This window comes from Eutrigla gurnardus (genome assembly GCF_963514095.1).
Source record: "Eutrigla gurnardus genome assembly, chromosome: 6".
Taxonomy (NCBI): domain Eukaryota; kingdom Metazoa; phylum Chordata; class Actinopteri; order Perciformes; family Triglidae; genus Eutrigla; species Eutrigla gurnardus.
In genome coordinates, this window is record NC_139920.1 from 15,800,199 (window position 1) to 15,824,188 (window position 23,990).

A 23,990-nucleotide genomic window follows, 5' to 3' on the forward strand; every position below is an offset into this window, starting at 1 on the left:
TTATGTTTTATTGAGTGACTGGCTGCATCGCTGTGAAGGCAAACACTGTCTGTAAAAATGTTAAATGTGTTCACAGACAGCTTTGCAACCCTCAAGGAGTCTTTTTGGAAGTACTGACGTAACTGATGAATTCAAAATAGGCTCATTCTCCCTAAACATCTATTGTAAACATGACAGTGTGGCTTTGACAAAAAAAAAAAAAAAAAAAAAAAAAAAGTACAAAAAATAGGCTACAAATGATGTTATTTAAGCAACTAAGTGTGAGTGAGTCCAGACCTTGAAACAAACACTATATTTGATCTTGATCCTCGCATTTCACCCTTATTTTCACCTTCATTGTGTCCAGTCAAACTGAAAATGTAGTTGTAGATTTGCAGATATGGTTTGTGCATTTTTGCTGCACTCAGGTGTACAGGTTGTTGAATAACAAACAGAAAATTGAAAAAAATAAAAAAATGTGCGTTACATTTCTTCTAAAGAGCAGCGTGTTCAAATATCCAATCCAATCATCATTGAAAACAATCCATCTCTAATTTATTTTTGCACAAATACAGATTTAGTATTCATTCATCAATTGTACTGTGCCATTATGTCAAACAAACACATCTCAAATGCTCCTGGCTTATTCTTACCCCAGATGAAAGCCCAGTTGTCCCACTCCATTTCTTTTCTGATAACTGTTCGATCTCATTCTCCCTCGTCCTTGCCGTAACTTCAATAAATCATCGCATGACGCAGCTCTCTCTTCCTCATACCACATGCGGGTAAACACTGAGCCTCAGAGCAGGAACCTGATGCTACCTCTGTCTAGCACACACGCACACACACAAAGTATCATGATCCTGTTCTTGATCTACTCTTGTACTCAAATTTAAAACGGTGACTTTAGTTATCATGAATTGAAGAGATAATTTCATATTATTATGACTTGTATCTTTGCATCAGCATGTACTGGTACTGGATCTCCATGTTTTTTTTTTTTTTTTATCTTTACCATAACAGTGTTGCTTATACTGATATGCCAAAAGAACATGTCACACAAGTTGGACACTTTGAAATATCAAAAATAAAATGATAAATGAACTGCAGTGGACATCAGCTAGGCAATGTATGACAAAGTGCATGACCTTTTAATGTCCCACTATCTTTTTAAGAACATTGCTTTTGTAGGGTGAGTGATGGAACTATCATACTGTTTGTGTGGGTGCATGTGAGTATCCATGTGATATTTGGCCATTCTGTTGAGATCAAGTTTTATCTGCCAACACACCGAAGGGTTCATTGCTGTGAAACCAGACAAAAGATATTTTCTTTCATTCTCTGGCTTGACGTTTTCCCTTTCTGATGGTGGCTAGACATCAGACAGAGGTTGCAGTGTGAGAACACATATTGTGTAATAAAGGAAGTGAGCTTTAATTATTACTCCTTGTTCTGCAAAGCCAACACAGTTTCCACACTCTAGTAACAGTTTATATTGTTTCTTTTCTCTCTGCTGTTTCAATTATTGTGTTTACTTCCTATGCTATTCCGAAGCACAATCCTTTGCTTGCCGTGGCCCAGTTCAGTCCAACCTGCTGATTCAATGTCAAAATCTGGTTGTATATAATTATCTTCATGACATGATTACCATCAGCTGGGGAGGCCTGTTTTTTTAAATTCTCTTAAAGCATCTTGCAACATGGCAGCATCTTCTTTTTTCACTTTAAGGCACCTTTGAGCAAACCAACTTTCACAATTTTTTTAGTTAGTTATTTATTTCTTTAGTTTTAAAATGTGCTTTGGTCGCAACAGGCTGTATTTAATCTGACTTGTCAGAAGCACATTTCTTTACACTGACACATGGTTTCACACTTGAAGTCTTCAAAAAAAAAAAAAAAATATATATATATATATATCTTTTTAGAAGTCCTGCCCCTCTATTGGCCTCTCTTCTTTTTGTTTTCTTAAGGGGTTTTCCTCTCCTGTAAATCTAGCATTGCCTCAAGCAAGAGCTGACAGTTCTACTGATGTGCTAATGAAAGAGTATTTTGTTCAGGCATGACGGTGTGCACATGGCAGCTGTACTCTTTATGATACATGGCTTGTTGCGTATACTTTTGAGAACATTTAAAGAACCAAAACAACCACCGGCAGACTGACAAAAAACAAGGCGAAAAGGAGGCACAAGAGCAGCATAAAAATTGCACTAAATTGTACGTCTACAGACATTTTTCATTCCTATTTTGCCATAGATGTGGGAATTTCTGACACTAATAATACAAATTATAAATAACCAGAATAATGTAACATAATTGCCGAGGTCATTCCAATATGAACATTTGAATATCTCCGAATTCAAACAGTTCAAACACACAAAATTACCAGAATAGATACTTTGAAAATGTTTGTTCACATGGTTGAACTGACTGGAGTAATTTAAACATGATGCAATAAATTCCCATCTTATATTTAGAGTAGAGCGGGACCTAAATCTGACTGGATGTCGTCAATGTGAAAACCTTCATGAAAGCCGATGGCAGGGGTTAATTCACGGAGAAGAAATAACAGAGTGAGAGAGAGTGCGGTACACACTGTTTAATGACTAAATGGCTTCCGTTCAGAGGGATGCTAACACTAGTGCTAACGTAATTAGTGGTCTCTTCTCAAGACACAGTGATGTAATTGTAGGAAAGGCCAAATGACATGAAGCCAAACAGGACAGGATGCTGCCAAAGCTAGAAGGGGGGAAAAAAATCTACACGACTGAAGAGCAACAGTACATGGACCAGTTAAACATTCAAACATGTTACTCTGCAAGGCTACAGAAAAAAAATTCTAGTGTGTCTGTGGGACTTATTTTTAGGTTCAGGATAATCGTTTAGGAGTGGAAAACTAACTTTAGAAAGGGTCTCGAGAAATGAAAACACACTCACAACAGGGGAACACCACCCAGAGCACTACAGTGTTATTATGAATCTGAGGGCCACCCTTCAACCTACAGGAAGAGGTTGCCGCTAACGCTGCTTTTAATGAAAAGGATCATTTTGAAACACAGCGATTACAGTATACCTTTCTCACATTATGAAATGGCATGTGTACAAGAGTTCATTCCAAGCCTGTAAATGAACTTAAGACAGCAATCCTCTGATTTCCACTTGGCTTGTCTACGTCTGCCAGGGGTATCTGGTGCATTAGCCTATAAGCTACATTCGCCACAGAGTAAGAAAACCTAAACTGGAAGGGACAAAATGCTCTCGACACTGAATTGAATATTCTGAAGTACCTGCCTTTTAAATACCATGTTAGATATGAATGCAATAAATTAACATCTCAACTATTTGATTCTGATCCTAAACCCTCGGATTTAAGTGAGTATCTATGAAAGCTGAACCCATTTCCTAAATATCATTCAGTGCTAGTTATATATCAGTTATATTTCAGTCTGTAAGTGGATGAAAAAAACATGTTTATGTGTTTATGTCAGAGCATGCTCAGGTGGGAGTATAGGATGAGAGAAAGTTAAGTGTGAAGACGGTGCGCCGGGTTGTTATGGGTATTGAGTCAAGCTGTTGACTAAGCACGAGGAGAAGCATGTGGATCCACTGACAGGCAGGCAGACAGGTTAGCAGACAAGGAGACAAGTAATTAGTAGAACAGGATGAAGGCTGGCAGGCACATAAACAAACAGAAAGAAAAATACCCTGCAGACAGACAGGCTATAAGAAACAATAAAAAGACAAGCAGACAGCACGCACCGAGACAGACGGAGCGACATACAGTAGACAAACGGAGAGTTAGACAGGCATATTGCAAACAGGAGGTTTAAAAGGCGTTCTGTTAGAGTGACTCATCCGTCCTGCTGGCTCTGAGAGGCAGGAGGATGAGGCAGGTGAGGAGAGAAAAGCTGCTCAGGGCTGGCAGATACACTAACAATGACCTCGCAATGCTACAACGATGTTGAGGCTGGAAAACTGCCCTGATTTCATGAGGAGGCACGTGATTGTGAAGCTATAGTGAATGCAGCCTCCATCTTATTTCATGCAAATTTTTTTGCAGAACTGCTTGCCACTGCAAGTCTCAACACTGAATCGTTAAATGAGGCAGAGCAGAGGAGACTAAAGATGAAAGATGTGATGAAAACTATATGCTATGATAAACACACTAACAATAAACCTTTAAATATGAAGCAGCAAGTCTTAACATTTAATTTATGCAGAGCGGTGTCAACTAAAGACACAAATGCAGTTACACAGACTATCACACACACAAGGAATTACACAGTAGAGGTGGATCGATAATAGTATAATAACAGCTTAGAGCAGGAAAAAGCCGATTATTATCGAGGGCTGATAGTGGTGCGTTATACTGTATATTTGAGAGGTAACTTTTGTGGGTAGAAATAAACTGACAGCGGGTCAGATATATGACATGTCAGCTTGCTGTAAAATCGGACTGCAAAGATTTAGCACACGTGTGTGACTAGTGATGACTATGGAACCATCGGCCAATCACAGCCCAGTTCCAACACTCAGTGCCCAACCTCTCTATGAACATGTCTCTATTGGCACAGGATGGATGTCAGTCAATGTCCCCCATTTTTACCCTGCACCACGTCTCTAACCTTATGCTTTTTGCTTGTTCAGCACTTTGGTCAACTGTGGTTGTTTTTAAAAGGGCTACACAAATAAAGTTCGACTTGACTAACCTTCCTGTCCCTGACCTAAAGATGGAGGAAGAGTCTGACAGAAGAGGCCAAGAGGAGAGAAGTTAAATCTCCGCCCTCCCATCTCACTATGCGTTTCATTTAAGAAGCCTTCGTCAGTGTGGCAGCAGAAAGACAGAGAGGGGGTGTCAGTTTGCGTTTGTGCCTGTGGATGCTAAAATTAGGCCTTGACTGTACTGTCCAGGTGGCTGCACGGTGAGCTATCAACTGTTACACTTACACTAGCACAGTGCAGGACGCATACACAAACACAAAAACAAACAAACACATTAGAAATTAGATGGTACATCTCAGTTTTGTTTTGTTCTTTGGAAGAAAAAAAAGATGTTTCATCAAGTTACGTCATCTACCTCTAATGAAAGTAGGTCAAGGCCAGAAACCATATAGCAGCATGCCAACAGTGCAGAGATGAACAAAAAATATTTGAGAATCCCAGAATGAAGGCGATTCATATCTGTGCATTTCCTCTGTTTCCATTATTTACCTGATATTTCATCTAGTTTTGATTATTTCTACATGGACGGATAAATAAGCATAAGCATTTAATGGATTATTAGCACTTCATCTTTAGATTATTCATTTGATTAATTGATTATTTACCTATGAAATAAAAATAGTTAACCCAATCCGACATCTTCAAAGTGCTTGTTTTTGCTGTCTATGATTTAAAACAACAACTTATTAAACTGAAATTCATTCATTTTTAAACGATAACACAAACCATGATTTTTAAATGTGAATATTTGTTGGTTTTCTATGAAAGTATTGACTAATTAAGGTATTTTGATTATTGGTTAGGGGAAAAAACAAGCACACACACACACACACGCATATATTTCACTAATTTCCGATATACTAGACCAAGCAAGTATTTGCGAAAATAATTAACTGAGAATGACAATAACTGATTATAATGTTAAATATTAATATTTAATACATTTTCATCATCTTTGATTAATAACTACAGGATATATGGATATTATACCAATATCCCAATATTCGTTTTTTGTTGGTTTTAAAGGCTGCATTACAGTAAATTGATTTAATTTGCTGAACTGACCAGACTGATCTAGCTGTTCTATTATTTCCCTTCACCCAATAAGTCATTTCAATATAGCATTTACCATAAGATTATATGCAGCACTCGTCTGTCCATTTCTTCTTCCACCCCCATCATTGTTCTTCATCTCTTCCCCTCAACCTCCCTGACTCCTCTCTCTATAAACAACCAGCACTCATGGTTCCCATCCCAAGGCTCCAAATAGCATCCACCAAGGTCTGTGAGGCAAATGACCCTGCTGCCCAACCAACAAAGTGGCTTTTAACATGGATTTTTGGCACAAGGACACAAGAAGAAGATGTTTTTTTTCTTCACCAGTCTGTCCATTTATTGACATAAGACATTCATAGATCATGGAGGCAGATAGGAAAAAGTGGAAAAAAGTGTCCTCTCCGCCTCCAGCTGGTGCTCAGAGCGCTCTTGCTCATGATTTCCTACAACTTGTCGTATTTCGACATCAAATGAATCGTTATTTCTAACTAGATAATGTTATTAATAATGAAGCAATGTGTTCAAAGTGCGACAGTATATTAAAGATGCATGCTGTGAAAGTTTAAGCATTTCCCAAAGCATTATATAAACCACCACGTTTATACAAGCACCTTCAAATGTCTCCAGAAAAGAAAAAAGTTGTCATAAACTATAGGCATCGGTCTCTCTATACCCAGAAATGTCATCTGCAGCCACCCAGCTGCATTACCATAGGAAGTTATAATAGCAAGGTGAGAATAAAATCCTCCTTTCTCCTTTACTCCTGCATTTCATAGCCACAGTTACCCGGCCCATTGGCTAAGGTTTGGTGTAACGTTCAGTTGAGCTAGAGCAGCAGTCGTTACACGGACACTGGGGAGAAATAAAGCCATCAGTCTTTTCTTAAATGCACATTGGCCTCTATCACTTGCACGTGCTCGCAAAATGAGCCAGCTGTCCCTGATTCTATATGCTAATGGTTCTCCCCTTTTATTTAGTTTAGTTGCCCTAAACATGCATAATATTATTATAAAATGGCATAACAAGGGTACAGTTAAAGCTTTGCATATTCAGAAGTACCCTGAATCAGTGCATTCTCTTTTTATTGTGAGACAGTCTTATCTTGTACGTATGTCGATATTATATGTTTTATAATATACTACTTTCTAATCTCATTTTTTGTGTGTTTGTTGGAAATCCAACGATGTATGACCACATGTACAAATACGGTATGTTACACAAGGTATTCAAGTAATGTTCATCAAGTAGAAGCTGAGATGCAGCTTTTCTAAGCTAGTGTCCACCTGATCGTCATTGGCTCTCTGATAAATGTCTCTCTGGGTTTCGATCATTGGACTTCTATTTTAATGAATGTATTTCAGGCCACTGCTGCCTCGACTTTCTGAAATGACTGAAAGCATCAATGCTAAAACCTGAGTACACAACAGGCAGATCAATTACTTATGTTTATCATCTACAAAAAGCAAGGGTGCTACAACAAATCCAATACATAAGGAGGCTCCAATTGCATTTCAGTGATAACTATTTTAAATGCTCAAATTATAATTCATATTTGGTACGTATTTCAGGCTGAAGTAGTTTTAAAAGACAGACTCCTTTAAAGTGGAAAAAATATGAATGTATCATATTTTTACAGCACTTTTTGGGAAGGTGACATTTTCTGTACTTCTGGACACGAGTGTAAGTTTTTTTAAGGAACTCTTAAGAGTTAAGCAAATTATGTTAAATAGTTTCCTATTTCTGCTGCAGGTCCCCGTTTGTCTTCTTGCTCAGGACTAAATCAGCAAGGACCAGTATTATTTATTTCTCTCATTTAAGAAAGGCTCAAGATAGACATGATGATGAGTTCTCAATGCTCTAGGCTGGCTTAGTTACAATCACATACTGTATTGATCAAGATTCTCTTGGATGTAGTTTTACAAGGTGATGTGCACAATAATATACTATAATTTGGATAAGGGATTAGACAGCTGCATACAACAAACTACTGCAACTACAGTACATAGGCTACATAGTGCTAACATTAAACTGAAAAAAATCAAAAGTAATATCACATATTTTGTATAATAAATGTACAAAATATAAACCATTAATAACCAAATATAAAATAAAAAAAATCAATTTTTATAAACCTCTGGCCTTCTAAATAAAAAAAAACTGGAGCCTGCCCACTGACCAACGTTTCCCCTGTGTGTTTATTGTCACGTGATCCGTGTTTGCCGACAAGTGATCTATGTTTAGATCGCGTAAGCATGTTCTGTCTACGCCAGCCCAGCAGAAGAAAAGAACTGGCACCATAATGGTGGGATTTAGATGCTAAGCATTTCAAGACACTTTTCTTCAATATTTATTTAATGACTGCAATGGTTGCTAATCACTGAGAATCATGGCCCAGAAAGTAGCTCTATGGGGCTTTTGGACACATTAAACACAATATTTTGATATGCTGGTTTAACATCCTTCAAAAAATACCACCAAAATACTGGTTAAAAAACTGTTTAGATCTGCTTGCAGCCCAGGGGATCACAAGCCTGATGCACACTTCCAACCCATCAAAGGATGGAAGATAGCTGAAATAATGATCAACAAAGTTGAAGTCCAGTAATGGAAGGACATGTTGTCAAGAAATGGTGATTCCAGCATCGGCATTACTGCATTGTTAGGCAATTTATTTGCTCCTTGCTCCGTTACAGCTGTCAGATGTCAGCTGAGCAGTGAGAAACTCAAACAAAGTATGATGTCATGCTTTGGTTGGAGCCAAAAAGAAATGTTAAACAAATAAATAGTAGCCCAAATAGATAATAAAAAACAAAGGGGCAATGCTAGTCTATCATACAACCATGTTTAAAGTGATAATATGTGGAGATATTGATGCTAAAGAAACATTTTTAAAAAGCACTTGGAGCTTTTTCAATGAAAATGCTGGATAAAGTGCTCCCCAGTGACCAGTGGCTGCTTTTCTGCCAGAAAAAGATGCTATACGGACACACGCCCTAAGGATTGCCTTGATTCACAGAATGCCTTCTAAGATTGTGGAAAAGAAAATATGCTTAATATAAACTGACCCAAACAGTCCAGAGATTTTCCTCCATTTTAATATCAAATGCCATGATTGAAATTAAATGAGCCAAAACACAGTGTGGGTGTACAATGAAGTGTGATTCACAGATGAGAAAATAGATTTTTTTTTCCAAAACTGAGATCTGAGTTTCAGTATGTATGAACTCTTCATTGTATTGATAAAACGATGGAGGCAGGATGGAGGGTCTGTGGTGAGAAAACATTTCTCTCACACTCAAACACCTAGAGAAGCAAACACAAGCCTGTGAAGGTTTCCACAACAAGCCCACATTTGATATGAGTCACTTATGAATCAATTTTACAGAGCAGACTGGTCAATGATGATTACGAATAAACAGCTACTTAACAGAACCCCTAGTGGTTGTTCACATAGTTTTAGAATTCATAGGACGGATGGCCTATAGGTCCAGAACAGGCCATAATGTGTGATAAATAAAATACTTCACTGTCCTCTGAAAATGGCAATCTGGCGACATATTTGTGCACACTGTCATGATGAAGAAGCCCACTACGGATCATGACTTTTCAATGAAACTATCTGTAATAGATTCAGATCTTTTTTGTCTTCTAGAGTTTTGTCACAAAGTACTGCGAAGTTCCAGCTGAGTGTATCGGTTGCCATTAGAGGTGTAACGATTCATAAGTAACTTAATCAAATCGTGGTTCACAGAATCAAATCGAATCGTTACAAAAAAAATAAAAAATTGTCCTTGAATCGAATCGCCAACTACTGTTTCGTTAATCAAATCGAAGTTAAGCCAAAGATTCACACCCGTAGTTGCCATACTAACATGCAAACAGACTAAAACAGTAAGAAGGGGATCTGGACCAATGGACCAACCTGATTAAATCCTTTCCACGCACACATTTAAGCCTCATCACTTTTCTCAGGGAAAACAATGTAAAAGTACCATGATGATTTCAGACGGATGGATCAAAACTTGCTCAAAGTTTAATGCTCTATACCAAAACAGGAAAGGAGAGATCCAAGACTCAAAATTGTCAGATGATATTGCTCAGGTATTCTATACCAACATGTGGTCCATACTTCAACTTCTGAATCTGCCTGTAACTGTTTGCTGCAGCATCTCAATGACAAACTAAATATGCCTTTCTGTACATACAACAGGCTGACAAAATGTCAAGCAAATGTCAAATGTATTTATTTGTAATTAAGTATACGCTTTCCAAGGCTCAAAAATGTGAAATCCTTGCTTTACAAATGTATATATAGGAAGGCCATTGTGCTGGATGTAAATAAGAAGTGTTCATGACGTATTCTCACAATATCAAGAGGCTACAGTTCCTGCATAGATGGAGAGTTTAAGTATTATTTGGCCACCTTGATTACTCTGATGGTAAAACTGAAACGTTATGGTAATATATTTGATAAAGCTTGTGTGAAATTGTATGTTATGTAACAGAAACTCTGCTTCCACTCTCAACTACATCCACTGAACATTTCTTTTACGATCCCAAGCAAAGATTTATATCAAGGTTCCATAAAGTCGGGGTGTACCTAAGAGTGTGTGAGACTTGGTCGATATATACCTGGGAAATTGCCTTGCCAGTGTACAGTATAGTCACTCGTTTTAATGCAAAATCCATATTCCATCAGTCAATGTACCAAGTAAGCAGTCAGCTAAATGGCTTTGATTCCACCTCATAGACTCTTGTAAAAGCTGGAGCTGGGTTTGACTGATAGAGAGCTGAACTGATTACTCATTACTGCAATAAATACCTTCACTTTATTCTCCTTACCCCGTCATTTTTTATTCCTCCTTTCCTGGTCCCTTTCTTCTGCTACTACTAGATGTGCTTGTCTGCCTTCATGTGTGTACATAAAAGCGATGGTTAAGCAGAGTTTAATTAATAAACTGACTCTCCTCCCACAAGTCCTGTTGGCAAGATAAGCCCATTCATCAACAGTGTCAGTTCCTCATAGGTCAGCACGGCTTCACTAGTCTGTAAAGAGCATGATAGACTGAGCACTTCGGAGTCTTTAGAGACACACTCCTTAAAGCCCCACTCATCATATTTCCACTTTTTGTGTGGACAGTTTGATTTGCTCTTATCTGTTGATGACTACCCAATTAGTTGGCTCATCAATTAATGGTTGGGAATATTATTTGATAGAAAAGAACAAATATTCTCTGGTTACAGCTTCTCATTCAAGAGGAAATTTGTCTGGGCCGTTTCAGTAGGAGAGCACTTTGGGCAATGATAGCTTCGTTTGTAATTGATATTTGCCATTATTGTTGACATTTTAAAACAAATTACACAATTACTTGCGGCAACAGCGAATGTGGTATTGGTTTTATCATACTTTTTTTGTGTGTGTCATAATGGCAAAATATGGTCTTTAGACAAAATACTGTAGCGGGAACTCGACAGAAGGGGTTTTGTAGTAGTAGTAGTTTTCCAGGTGTATATATATTTCTGTCAGCCAGATTTTTGTGAATGTGATAGCGTCACAACCATGCAAGATGCAGTCACAAAACTGTACAGCTGTGTAGTTGAGATGAAAATGAAGTTTTAGTATGGAGTTGGGCCTGGGCAAGGGGTGAAGAGGCCATTGTAGAGAATGAATATCTGATCTAGCTGCATGTGCAAATTCATGCAGGTGAGTCCCAATGTGTGTGTCCCACTGGCTAGCTCATGGCTGTTTCTCTGCTCTGCACCCACATGGCGGTTACCCCCCCAGGTTAACAGGCCTTTTCTCTCAAGGTAAAGAATAACAGGATTAAAAACAAACAAAAACAAGATGGCTACTACTGAGACATAGAAGACTTTGGGGACAGACTCCTGCGTCACTCTAAGCAGTGCTTTCCCAGCAGCCAATCAGACATCTTTCAGTAACCATGACAGCTATATGATTCAGCTATGCGTATGGTCTGCTTGCCAATAATAAAGACATGTAAGTATGTGTGTATGTGACAAGTAAGAGAGGACACAGGCATAGAGGCGTACAGTAGATTGCCAGTCAGATTATGTATGTGTGTGTGTGTGTGTGTGTGTGTGTGTGTGTGTGTGTGTGTGTGTGTGTGTGTGTGTGTGTGTGTGTGTGTGTGTGTGTGTGTGTGTGTGTGTGTGGTCTTGTTCAGATGAGGCTTGACAGAAAGTTGATATGTATCAGCAGCTCAAATGCAGCCAGGTCACGTCCTCCTTCCATGTGCTCCGGGGGAGCACAGGAAATTACTTTGTTTGTAGAAAAAAACAATTATGAAAATGAGGACAGAAAAAGGAGGAGGGAATGAGAAAAGGAAGCTGACGACAGTGTCAGCTCTGCAAACGCTGAAGAGACACAGAAGTGACGAGCCTTTTGTTAAAATGGATGAGATCAGTAACGCATTTTCTAACTTCTCTTCCATCTCTTGTTCCGGTCATTGGAGTAGGATCCTAAAAGGATGGCCCAAATTCCTGTGGATTACATCTGCCTTATTCCCTCCCTAAAATCTAATCTCAGTTCATTTTGGTTAAGGCAGACCGCTGAATCCACCCTCCACTGTTCACACCCAGATTATAGGTTTGTCAGCTTTTGGTTGCCAAAGGAATGTACTGACTGTCTATGGTTCATTAACACAAAACCTCTCACTGCATCTTCTCACAGTCATAGTCCTGCAAATAAAGAACGAGTGACAACATTTAAAGGTGGAGTACTGTTTGTCTCTCAAAGAACAGGAGGGGGAGGGGGAGCGAGAGTGGCACATGTTCAGAGGCAGAAAAGAGAGGGGATGTGGAGAAACATGGGGAACCACAAGATCTGGAACCACTTTGAGGGAACACACCATCAATTCCAATGTCAATCTAATGGTCGGCAATCTGGTGTTATGGAAAATGTTATATAACCTGCAGGTTAATTTCGGCTACAGACTGTATCTACCTACCCCCACGGTGTGGGTAGATGCACTGAATTCTTGAAGATATAATCTCAACATGGTAAGTTACAGTGCAGAACATGGATCGTCCTGCTGGCTGTGGCTCGCTGAGTAAACACACAAGGTGCAGCCTTTGCAAAGGCATAACTTTAAATAAATACTCGTGAACTAGCTATTTTTTAACAACATGTGAGAATTTGCAAAAAGCAACAGAAATAGGTTAAAGGGAACAAAAACAAAGAAGAAAAAATATATAAATGCTTCAATAAATACCTGCACTGCACATTGTCTATGTCTCAGTTAGGACAACATATTTTTTGTCAGTATGAGCTGCCTACATTGTGTACACATATTGTGTAAGCTGTGCTAAAGGTAGTGAAGAAAAGGGCATTGTTCCTTGTGACTGCATGTTACGTAACACGCTGGTACTTCTAAAACAACTAAAGGGGGCCACTGCAGGAGAATCCTGATACAACTGCTGCACCCAAGTAATGCAAAATGGAGGACAATGTGACTCTACTGTATATCAGGCAGCTGTTCTGAAGCAGTTGTATAGTCACACAAATGATAACACAGAAATAGATGCATTTAAGCTTGTACCATGCAGAACCCCAATTGATGTGCTTCAATGAGACTGTATAAAGGGTTAAAACTACTAGAATACACCCTACTCCCCGTTCTCTGGCTCACACTGTGATTAAAAAGAATATGAAACACCCTTCCATATTGATGATGTTTTGGAAGAGTGCAATATTTTCACAGAAATAAAGCAAAAGGCATGCTTTTTAAATATTTTATTAAGGAACCAAAGAGATGATTATAGCTATGCGGATATCTTTGAGGTAGACATCTAATAAAATTGTGCCACTAAAAGTAAACGTCTCACACAATTCAGTTTAGATATGATCTTAGACACAGAGCAACAGGGACTGGCTGAGTAGTAGAAGTGCAAAAGATGATTGCCAAAGAGAGATAAGGAGATGGTGATGTTGTGTTAAAACATTAGGAGAATACTTGACATGAAGTGTTCATCCTCTCAAGTATGGTTCTCATGGTTCCGGGTGGCAATCTCCATTTTAGTTAGCAAATAAGACTATTTGCAGAGAGCCTTATGACTTGCCACAGGGTAAAAAGAAACGACAAAATACAACCTTGTGATGTTAGGGGGGGGGAGCTTTCAGCATGGGTGGAAAAGTTTGAACATCCTGTATTTGTCTTAAATGCAAATCAACCCAAAACAAACCTCAATGATGACACATTATGCCGATATTTAAAGACTTTTTTAAAAGCTCAACTTTGGGTCATGAGAAAAAAGACAAGAAGGCTACGGGGACTAACATGGATAGTGGTTAACATCATTGTAAAATCATGGGAATAACTTTCTCCAGGCTTTGTCCCTTTTTATAATGAACAAATTGTGCTTTATCGGCATGGGTATGTGAAGCCCATTTACTTTGGAAATGATGTCCAATGACCAAATATGGATCACACTCGGCCCCCATAATAAAATTGACGTATTGAATCTCTGAGAAAATGTTTATGGTTGGCAGGTGGGATCAGAAGGGGTTGAAAATAATCCTCAATACAGTTGACATCCACTCCCATTTACAGGGCTTGAAGCAGGAAAAAATCCTGTGCCTGAAATTTTTTTATGCATTGGGGAGAAGAAAATTCTGAACATTTGCAATCTAAATGAATTAATCTGGTGCACTTTGAGAGTAAACCCACATTATAGTTTTGAAACAACATTCAAAACACACACAGCCAGTATCACTAAGCATAAAGTCCGCTAGCTTAATGCTAACGTATAATACCTCAGAAATTAGCATCACCAAGGGCGTAACTTTGAGTTGAACATTGGGGTGGTTGAGATTTCCACCTGTGAAGCAGGTGTGTGTATATAATATATATACATATTCTTTGGCCACCAGCCACTGCGGCAGGTTTGGGTTTACCAGCCCAGATATATAGTTTGTGCCTAAAATAAAGTTGACCGACTCAGAAAATGCATAAAAATGGGTCTTGAACGTGTACAAAATACACATTAAAGTGTGTGCAAGTGTTCTTGTTAGGACTCATGGTCCTTAATTGTCTCTAACTTTAAGTATTTTGTCCCGATTACAAATGGGTTTGTAGTGTTTCCCACAGGATCTTTGGAGACTATGGTGGGGGGATTGCGATCCTCTAGGGGGGTCCGGGGGCATGCCCCCCCGGGAGAAAATTTTGAATAATTTCATTTTAATGCATCAATTTGGTGAATTCTGAGAAACAAAATATGACATATCAATTACTGACCAATTTCTTACAAACTGCTGGTACTGATACAAATGTTGACATACTAAATGGGGTTGAGGAGTTTAAGCATTCAAGAAAAGATGAGAACAAAAATGACTAAAACACAATTCGTTTGTTATTATTATTATTAATAATGATAATAATAATAATAATAATAATAATAATAAAAGTGGGTGACTATTCCTTAGCCTTCCTTGGTGTTTTGGTTTTGACTGAAGCCTCGTTCACATACGTCGTCACTCGCCCATCTCTGAGAGACAGCTGTCAATGAATGTGAATGTGTTCTAGCGGAATGTGGACCAGGACAGGCGATGTGATGTGGTCGATCGGAGATAAAATAATTTTAACTTTCTGCGATGCGAGTGAAGCGAGTACCAATCACAATGTAGAATAGAGATGATTGACAGTTGCCGTCAACAGAGAGTTCCACAGAGAGTTGTCGCTTGAAGTCGCCGCCGGCGGCAGTGAGTTTTTTTTGCCAGCGAGTAGAATTCAGCGAGAAAGCGAGTGACGGGCGAGTAGCGACGTATGTGAACGGGGCTATACGCGCACGCACTGTCGAACTCGCCGGCTGGGGGGGGGGGGGGCAACCGTGAGTGGTGGCACTGGAGCCCTAGCAGTAGCTACCTCCTGTTGGGAAGATACTTTTATTCTTTTGCTTTTTTTCGCGTGCTTTCTTCATACCACCGCTGATGCGGGGAGAGACCGGGAGAGACCGGGAGAGACAGTAGAGAAGCGCAGGTCCGGCAAGGTGGGCGAAACCAAATCTCAGAGCGGGAGGGGGCACAGACAAACGTCACTATTTTTTACTGCAACGGCTGTCACAGCGGCGGCAGCGCCGGTCTACTGATCTGATCGCCCAGGGCCAACCTCTGTCGTCATCCCGGGGGAGAAAAACGAGCCAAGTAACTTATCCGCACGCTTTTAGAGGTTTGCCGCTGGCTGGTTAAATTCTTTTTATTAGATTAATGTTGGTCTCATTGATGAAATCTAACAACTGTGGCAGTCGCATTAGTTTGTCTGAATGAAAAGTGTGCAGGGCTGCCTTTGGGCTGATGTTATCAATCGCTCTGGCTACGTTGTCCCGGTCCGAGGTGCCTGGAAACTTAAGGCCCGCCCTACTCTGCTCTGATTGGCTATAACTCCTTGGTTACCTTGAGTACCATTGGTAGTTGGAACTATCACTTTAAACGACTGGTTACAGTTAAAAAAAAAAAAAAAAACACTTCACCAAAATATTGCTACGCCGGATTTCCGGCACCGTGCCGGAGGTCTTCAAGCCCTGCATTTATTTCCCACTCCTCTCTCACTGTATTTTCTTTCCTGTACTGGCTGGCAAGGGATAAACATGTCAAATAATTTTGCCTTATACTGACAATTCTGAGTAATCTGTGCTGTGTAAAGTGATGTATTTGGAAGCAGTTTGATATAGAACTGTCTAATCTATTAATCTTTCCTTTCTGGCTTTTGTCAGCTGTCACGTCTCTAATGCTGACTTTATATATGACATTCTCTATATGACATTCAGAACATTAATAGAGCCGCAAGCAACTAGACCTATTTGCTAAGTAAATATTCAGTGAATTAATATTGTCCTGATCAGAGAATGAAGTCCCACTGTGTCTGTGTTGTAATCCAAACTCTGTGCTTCGTTTATGTTCATGGTCTGTTGCATGTGGGTTCCTGTTTGTGTGTTCCAATGGATGGCCAATACTCTGCACTGTGCTCAGACAGCAGACAGAATTCATTCTTCAAGAACTATTCACACAGTAAAAATTAATCTCTCTTTCTGTCAACCCACTTCCTTTTGTTTATGACAATGTTTGATTATAGTACAACCACACGGAAAATAAAAGTAATTGGAATCATGACACGTTCGAGAACAGTCTGGGGGCGAATGTGAAGGAACTCCTCTGAGGATGCATGCTGTGAAAACAATTACTGCTACAACAAACTGTAATTGTGAATGTCAGAGACCCAAACCACAGAAGCTGATGTGCAGCAGGGTTCACGAGGTGCACTGTCCATAAGGGCAACCGTTTTCTGTAGAAATGTGCAGAAAAGGAGGCTCCCTCTTCATCTTCCCCTGGTGAATCGTAATGATTTGCTTAAAGATATTCAAATAAAAATGACTCATCAATCCTTTGTGGCCATCTTTCATTATAGACACAATTCAGTACTCCTCAACAATGTCTTACAGTGGGACTACCATTGACAGGTGCTTTGTAGTGTGTGGTTTAGTTTCACTGATGTGCAGTTTTTTTCGCCGCAGCTCAAACTCCCATGTCTCCCTGCCTCCCATTTCTCTCCCCCCTGCCTCCCTCCCCGCTGATATGGTGAAAATCAATGGCTCCTCTATTCTGTGGAAGGTCTGATGTCTGCTAATGAAATCCTATCTGGTATGAGTCACCCATCTGATCGCTGCTGGGATAACGGCTGGCAGAAGGGCCGTCTCTGCAGCACCATTTGTGATCTCACATACATAAACATGCACACCTTTATGGGTACATCCATTGATGTAAACACATGTGTGTTGTGTGCAGAAGTAAATCCTGATAATGAGGTCAATGTGCAAATTAAACTGCACATACTGCAACAAAACGACTGCAAAATACACACATTCCCTGAAGCAGTGGCTCAACTGTTACAGTCTGTGGTCAAACTGTTCTCATAGCTGGTGGGTTTGTACAGAGAATTTAATAGACATTTTCATATCATAAAAAAATGGGCGATTAAGTAGGCTGAGTCCTTAGTTCAGGTCGGGTTTGATTCCGACCTGCAGCCCCTTTGCTGCATGTCATCCAAGACTGTCTCAGAGACAACACACTCAGAGATGTTGCCCATGACTGGTTGATACTCCTCAATAAAAATGCAAGGTACACTGAAACATACTGAATTCCAATGTATTCAAATACTCTTGCAAGCAAGAATGCTGAGGTATTTTTTTCCCTTCAGCTCATTCAGTAGCCTGAAGGTAACCAAGCCTACAACCTAATGTACATAGAAAGTACACACATGTAAAACCTCACACGCACACAAACAGAAACCATCCATGCAAACAGTATGAGCCTGAAAACATGGCAAACACAGCTGGCGAGACACGTCTACAAATGCTGCGTTTTTTCTGCGTACGTCTCTTTTTAATCACATTCTCAAAACACTCAGTTCATCCCTCTTGCATGAATCACATTTCTCTTCGCCTAAATACCGCTCTCTTTGCAACCTCTCATTCCCCCCCTCATTACTACATCGTTCAACCCAACCAGTACCAATCTAAACGCTGCTAATCTCTTCCTGTAGCTGTGTCTCTGCGTCACTGTGCTAGTGCATCCTCGGCTGATTGAAACTGACATCTGTTTGCACTGGTCTGGCTCGTAGCCATACAGTAAAAATACACATAGAGTGCTAGACCCAGACACGTCCACAGATATGGCAAAGAGGGGATTTGTCACACATACATGGGCGAATACAATGCCACTTTTCCTAATAAACCTACCACTGAGGACACTTTTCATGAAATGGAAGAAGGAAGGAGAGGACAAAATACTGTAGCCTCAAAAGAAACATTTAACAATTGGTGTTAGCATTCTATCTTGTATTTCAGGGGCTGTTTTGCCCTGAAATTTTTCTTACACCCACAGAAGGTCAGGTTGAATATACTTCAGCTCAAATATCAATGCAGATATTCATGTCTGCTTCCAGAATCAAGCAAAATTAGGATAAAACCAGTTTAACAAAAAAGAGATGCTATTTTCTTCACCTTACTCAAAGGGAATTCAGATAAGACACATAATAGTTTGAGAAATGGGGGAACAATTGGCAATTTATCATTAATTTATCATCAGATTTTTGTAAACTTCTAATTCTGCCTACAGCATTTCACCTATCACAGAATAAGTCATGTGGTTTACATGGGGCTTGGTGAAAGGTATTCTGGGAAACTAAGGAAATCATTAATTGAAGTATCTGATGCAATTTTAATGTAGTTGGTACTCGAAAAAACATGGCATTGAGTGCCTAAATTCTCATAATGATCATGTATTCTGATGTTTATTGCACAAAAGAACCCACACATCTAATCCAATAATATTTCATGTTTATTCATTAATAAGTATAGTCGAAGGAGATTGAGCCAAGCACTAACAGTCAGCTTGGGAGCTGAATACATTATACAGAGAAGCACATTAATATTACAAGGCCAAATAAATCCAAGTGCCCTGAGGGGTTTCCCTGCCACCGTGTCTATCCCCCCCTGCTTCCATAATGTAAAAGACAGCTGGAGGACATAGTGCAGGAAAGAAAAGAGGGACAGCAGGGCATAAGAGATACTCAGGGGATGAATAGTGAAGGACCATTCAAGAAAGAGGAAGGTTATCAGGTGGAGAAGGGATGACATGGCAGAAGATGATGGGAAGAGTGGAGGTAGATTGAAGTCAGAGATGCCACCAGAGCACTGTGATGTTAACTCGGTTTATGTAGCAGCTTACATGGAATAACTGATATGAACAAGCTTCTACCTGAACAGTACAAGACAACTTGGCTTGAGTAAAGCAATGCATTAGTACACCATCCACAATAGTTTGTACACACAGGAGTTGAGGATACCAGAAGCTGCAAGTTGGAACCAAGATGCAAATCCAGACACAGAAGGGTAGAATATATATGACAATATATTTTTCCAAATACCTCCATATCAATATTGCAACAATATTGTAGAGTTGACTACTGATGCTTTCACAAAATATTCACACAATTTTGAATAAATAATCATCAGTAATGTGGATATAATGACTTACTAGAAATAATAGAACAGCCAAAACAGTCGGAATGTTAAAAATATTAAAAAGTAGCCTTTGAAAGTCTGAAAAGACAACACTTAGGCGACACTACAAAACGACTAAAACCATATCTAGTCTCATATCACAATAAAGATATAATATGTATTGTCCAGTCGTACAGAAGGGTTAACTTTAATCATTTCTAAATCCCCTTCCCACCACATGAGCTGATCCGAGTGCAAAAAAGACACAACTGAGAAAGTAACAAAATACATGCCTTTCACTATACTGCCCTCTCACTCTGGGTCTCTGACACACTGCTGCTCTATGTGTATCTCTTCCACGCTCTAGCTACTTGGACATTTTAACTCAATTCATCTCCTTTTCTGTCACCACTCATTTTGTTTACCTGCTTCTTCTAGGCAATGGCTTTCTAGGAGACTCTCCCAGCTGGTGTCAGCTTCTATCTCAGAATGTCTCTCTCATTGTCTCTACTCTAACTGGGTAATGTGAAATGCTCTCCAATCTGCTATGCACTCTGTAAGACACGGATATGAAAGTATAATTTTTTAAACGGTATGATACTGAGCCTCAAGACTTTGAGTATTACAAGGTCTCCCTGTTTCTTTCTCCTGGTAAGGCTAAAAGAGGATCTAGGCTGTGACCTGAACACATCTTGTGATTCTTCTGAAAAGGACACATGGAAGATGGGTCAGCGAAACAGCACAATATTCGCATCAACATCTCAACAAATAAGACTTGTGTATTGTTTCACACAACAGCATAAACAAACGGCATCAACAGGCACTGACTTATATTGAATTGGTTCTCTGAATTGTGTTTGTTGATGGAGCCATCAGATACTTCCCTGAACCTGACAAAAGCCTCCAGTGCCAGTTTAGTGATGACATCAGTGTAACAGCAGTCGCCACAACACAAGTCAGTCTTTTTATGATAAAACTGAAGCCACGGATTAAATTAGACCATACATCTCTGACAGCAGATCACCTACTGCTTTGACAGCAGGCTCCTCTAATCTCTACATGGGCCCTTTCAGGATGAAAAACAGCATCCCCAGTCTGTTAGTTTACTTCTAGTTTGTTTTTTCTGTGCTATGTTTCAATTTAGGTAAACCAGTATGGCACAGATAGGATAATAAGAAGCAACTACTGCAGGGAAAATACTTTTACAATGTAGTGATTTTCATTTTTAATTACTCTACGTCGTTAAAGCTTGATCCTTCCCAACACACAAATACAGTTTAACAATTTATTGTTATCTGATGACATTTTTGGCAAGCATTTTTCTATATCTGATATGTCGTTGAAGGAAGCAGTTTGATTACAATGTTAGAGAACCTGATCTTCCACCAGCTGCCACTAGATTACACAAACATGTCTTGGGCATCATTACATAAGCTTATCTCTCTCTCTGTGTGTGTGTGTGTGTGTGTGTGTGTGTGTGTGTGTGTGTGTGTGTGTGTGTGTGTGTGTGTGTGTGTGTGTGTGTGTGAGAGAGATTGTGTCTGTGCACAAAGGTGGAATTTGGAGGGCTGTTGTGAAGTTGTTGTGCTACTGGGTCTATGAATGAATATGGTGTTAGGAACAGTGTAAACCAGACCAAGCAGACTGATTTTAAAGGCTTTCCCTTTGTCTCCTCCTCTGCTGATTCTCTGTCCCTGCATGTCGTTGTTGTGGGAAAGTTGATTTGGGTCGGTGTCAAAGTCATTGTGAAGCAGAGTCACAATGGACCCATTCTACTGCGACATATCCAACAATGAAGAAGACACACAAGAACATGCTCTTTGATGACTGAACATGCACACGTTTTTCGCGCCAGCGTTGCCTGATGAACACACTTAAGTTATTATTAGGAACATCAGTTACTTCCTTCCAGAAACAAAAGTCTGAAGTATCCTTGTCACTCCTTTGTACATATTTCAACATTGCAATTAACACTGTCTCTCATTAATTGGTGCACAGATGGAAAGCATGTAGGCTTTTAATTATTTTTCCACCTGAGGTAGCATGTCAATAGTTTGAAAGTCTTCGTCTTGAAAATAGGAACAAACTGAAAAATATCGTCAAGTTCTGTTTATCACCAACTGGTGCTACCCTTAGCGACTTTCAGCACCTGTACTGAGTGAGGGTCATCTCAACGGCACACACTACAGTTTTGGACACTCCAAACATCCTTTATAGAGTTCCAGATGCTTCCACGGCGGAGGTTTAGACTCTCCAAAGATAGCGCAGATACAGATTGTCCTATGTTCCACCTGCTACGGGTTATTTAAACAAACTATATTTCATCTTCTTCTGTGTTGTGATGTATAGTATGTCTTTGACTACTCTCTGTGAAGCAAGTTGCCACGGGGACATTAATGCTATTTGATCTGAATCTGAATGTTCAGTTATTATTTGGACACACAAGAAGGAACATGCCTACAGCCATTCCTACTGTGCTCTTCAAGCATACAGAATGTCAACTGTGTACCTGTCTCACTTGTGGTTATAATTGAATGTAACTAACTTAATAATCCAAAATGAACGTTCTTTAACATGGTCAAACACAATGGCACACACCAATTTATGTCAAATTAACAATTTGTAGGACTTAATATAATAATAATAATAATAATAATAATAATAATAATAATAATAATAATAATAATAATAATAGTTGTACATTTACAAATTTACACTTCCAAACAGCATGCTGGGTACCATTAGAGTTGTTAGCTAGTAGCATAACAGTCTGTAACCATCTGGAAGAGGCTCCATCAGGGTGGCATATTCAAGAAGAGGAAAGATAGGTGGAGGATGAAGAAAGAGAGATGGGATGTGCACCAAAAGTTGTACCCAAAAGAGGAGCTGTGTGCTGTTTGGAAGTCATAGCCAATGTTGTTGCCAGAGGGTGCTAACGCTAGCAACTTACTCTGTCACTTCAAACATGTTTTGGAAGACAGACCACAATTATGGTCGTCAGACTCAAGGCAATCAATTAGTAGCACCAGTGAAACAGCGAAGTCAAAGGGTCAGATATCGCTTGAAGTGGCATTTGCTTGAGGCAGTGCATATGCCAGGAAAAACAAGTGGTGAAGGGATATCACAAACACAAAAACATTTCACATATACAAGGACATGGTCCAATGACAGACACTCGAAAAAGACAGGTTTCAGAGCAATGATTAAAAAGCTGCTTTAGGTACTGCTAAACTGCCATCCCAACATCATACCAACAACATCAAAGCAAGCTGGGAGCGGTGTTGCCCACTTTTCTGCAACAGCAGACGTGTGGTCTACGTCAGTTAGTTTATCCAACCATCTTGAAATATTTTGTTTTGAAAAGGAAGCAATGTTAAAGTAATTGGCACGTCTATTTATTTTTAAGTTCTTTTTTTACTGCTTTGCAGTTTGCACAATAACAATTATTTACATTCTGTAATGGTTTCATGCATTCTGATTCCTTCATATAATATATAATTTTGCAAGGCTACTCAAACCCTATTGTAATCAAGCCTTCAGTATAACCATGATGCTATAAAATGTGTTTTATTGTATGTAATTGTGACAGTACAATAAGCCACTATTAGCCATATAAAAGTCTGTGTCATGCTAAAAAGAAAGACAGAAAAATAAGAAACAAATACAGTGATATACCATGAGCCTGCCAGAATCTTAAAAATATTGTGACGCACATTTTTTCTGTGTCTATGGAGGACCAGATTACATTAATACATGGCAACATGGACTCAAACTATGACTCAGGGTGAAGAATATGTGGCACCAACTGTGAGGTATAACAGGGAGAGACAATTCCACATTCTGCATTTCAGCTCAAAAGACGGCACTCTGCTTTTTCATTCCGTCCTAAATTTATGCTAGGCCACGGAGGGCTCTTTCCGATGCATCAGCCCACATGAGTTATTTGTTTGGGCCAATAGCATGACATTTAATTACTCATTTTGGTCTGCAACACGGAGCACCATAACAATCCTTGCTCAGAGTGGTTCAAAAGGAAATATACCTTTAACAATGTTTTCACATATCTGGTAGAACATCCTTCAGGTTTCTGTGCCCACGTCAACCCACCAAATACCTATTTATTCACAAATCGATGGAAATCAACACGTGGGAGCCTCTGCCCAGCTCATTATCAAGACAGACATGAGTCAGCCTCACAGTCGTTACCGGGGAAACCATATG

The 23,990-nt window shown here is 39.5% G+C and overlaps 1 protein-coding gene across 5 annotated transcripts in view; it reads right to left on the minus strand.

Moving 5' to 3' along the window:
* The window catches only part of sgip1a (SH3GL interacting endocytic adaptor 1a), a 54,138-nt gene that overhangs the window by 25,814 nt on the left and 4,334 nt on the right, over window positions 1-23,990 (minus strand). For 2 of the 5 annotated variants that reach the window (XM_084012262.1, XM_084012261.1), the window contains exon 1: window positions 633-713. The exons of 2 other annotated variants lie outside the window; for them this stretch is intronic. In XM_084012262.1, the coding sequence (XP_083868388.1) occupies window positions 633-663 (31 nt within the window). In that variant the 5' untranslated portion in view covers window positions 664-713. Of the gene's footprint in view, window positions 1-632; window positions 714-23,990 lie in introns of those variants that run through there. One more of the 5 variants, XM_084012258.1, reaches the window with a different exon arrangement.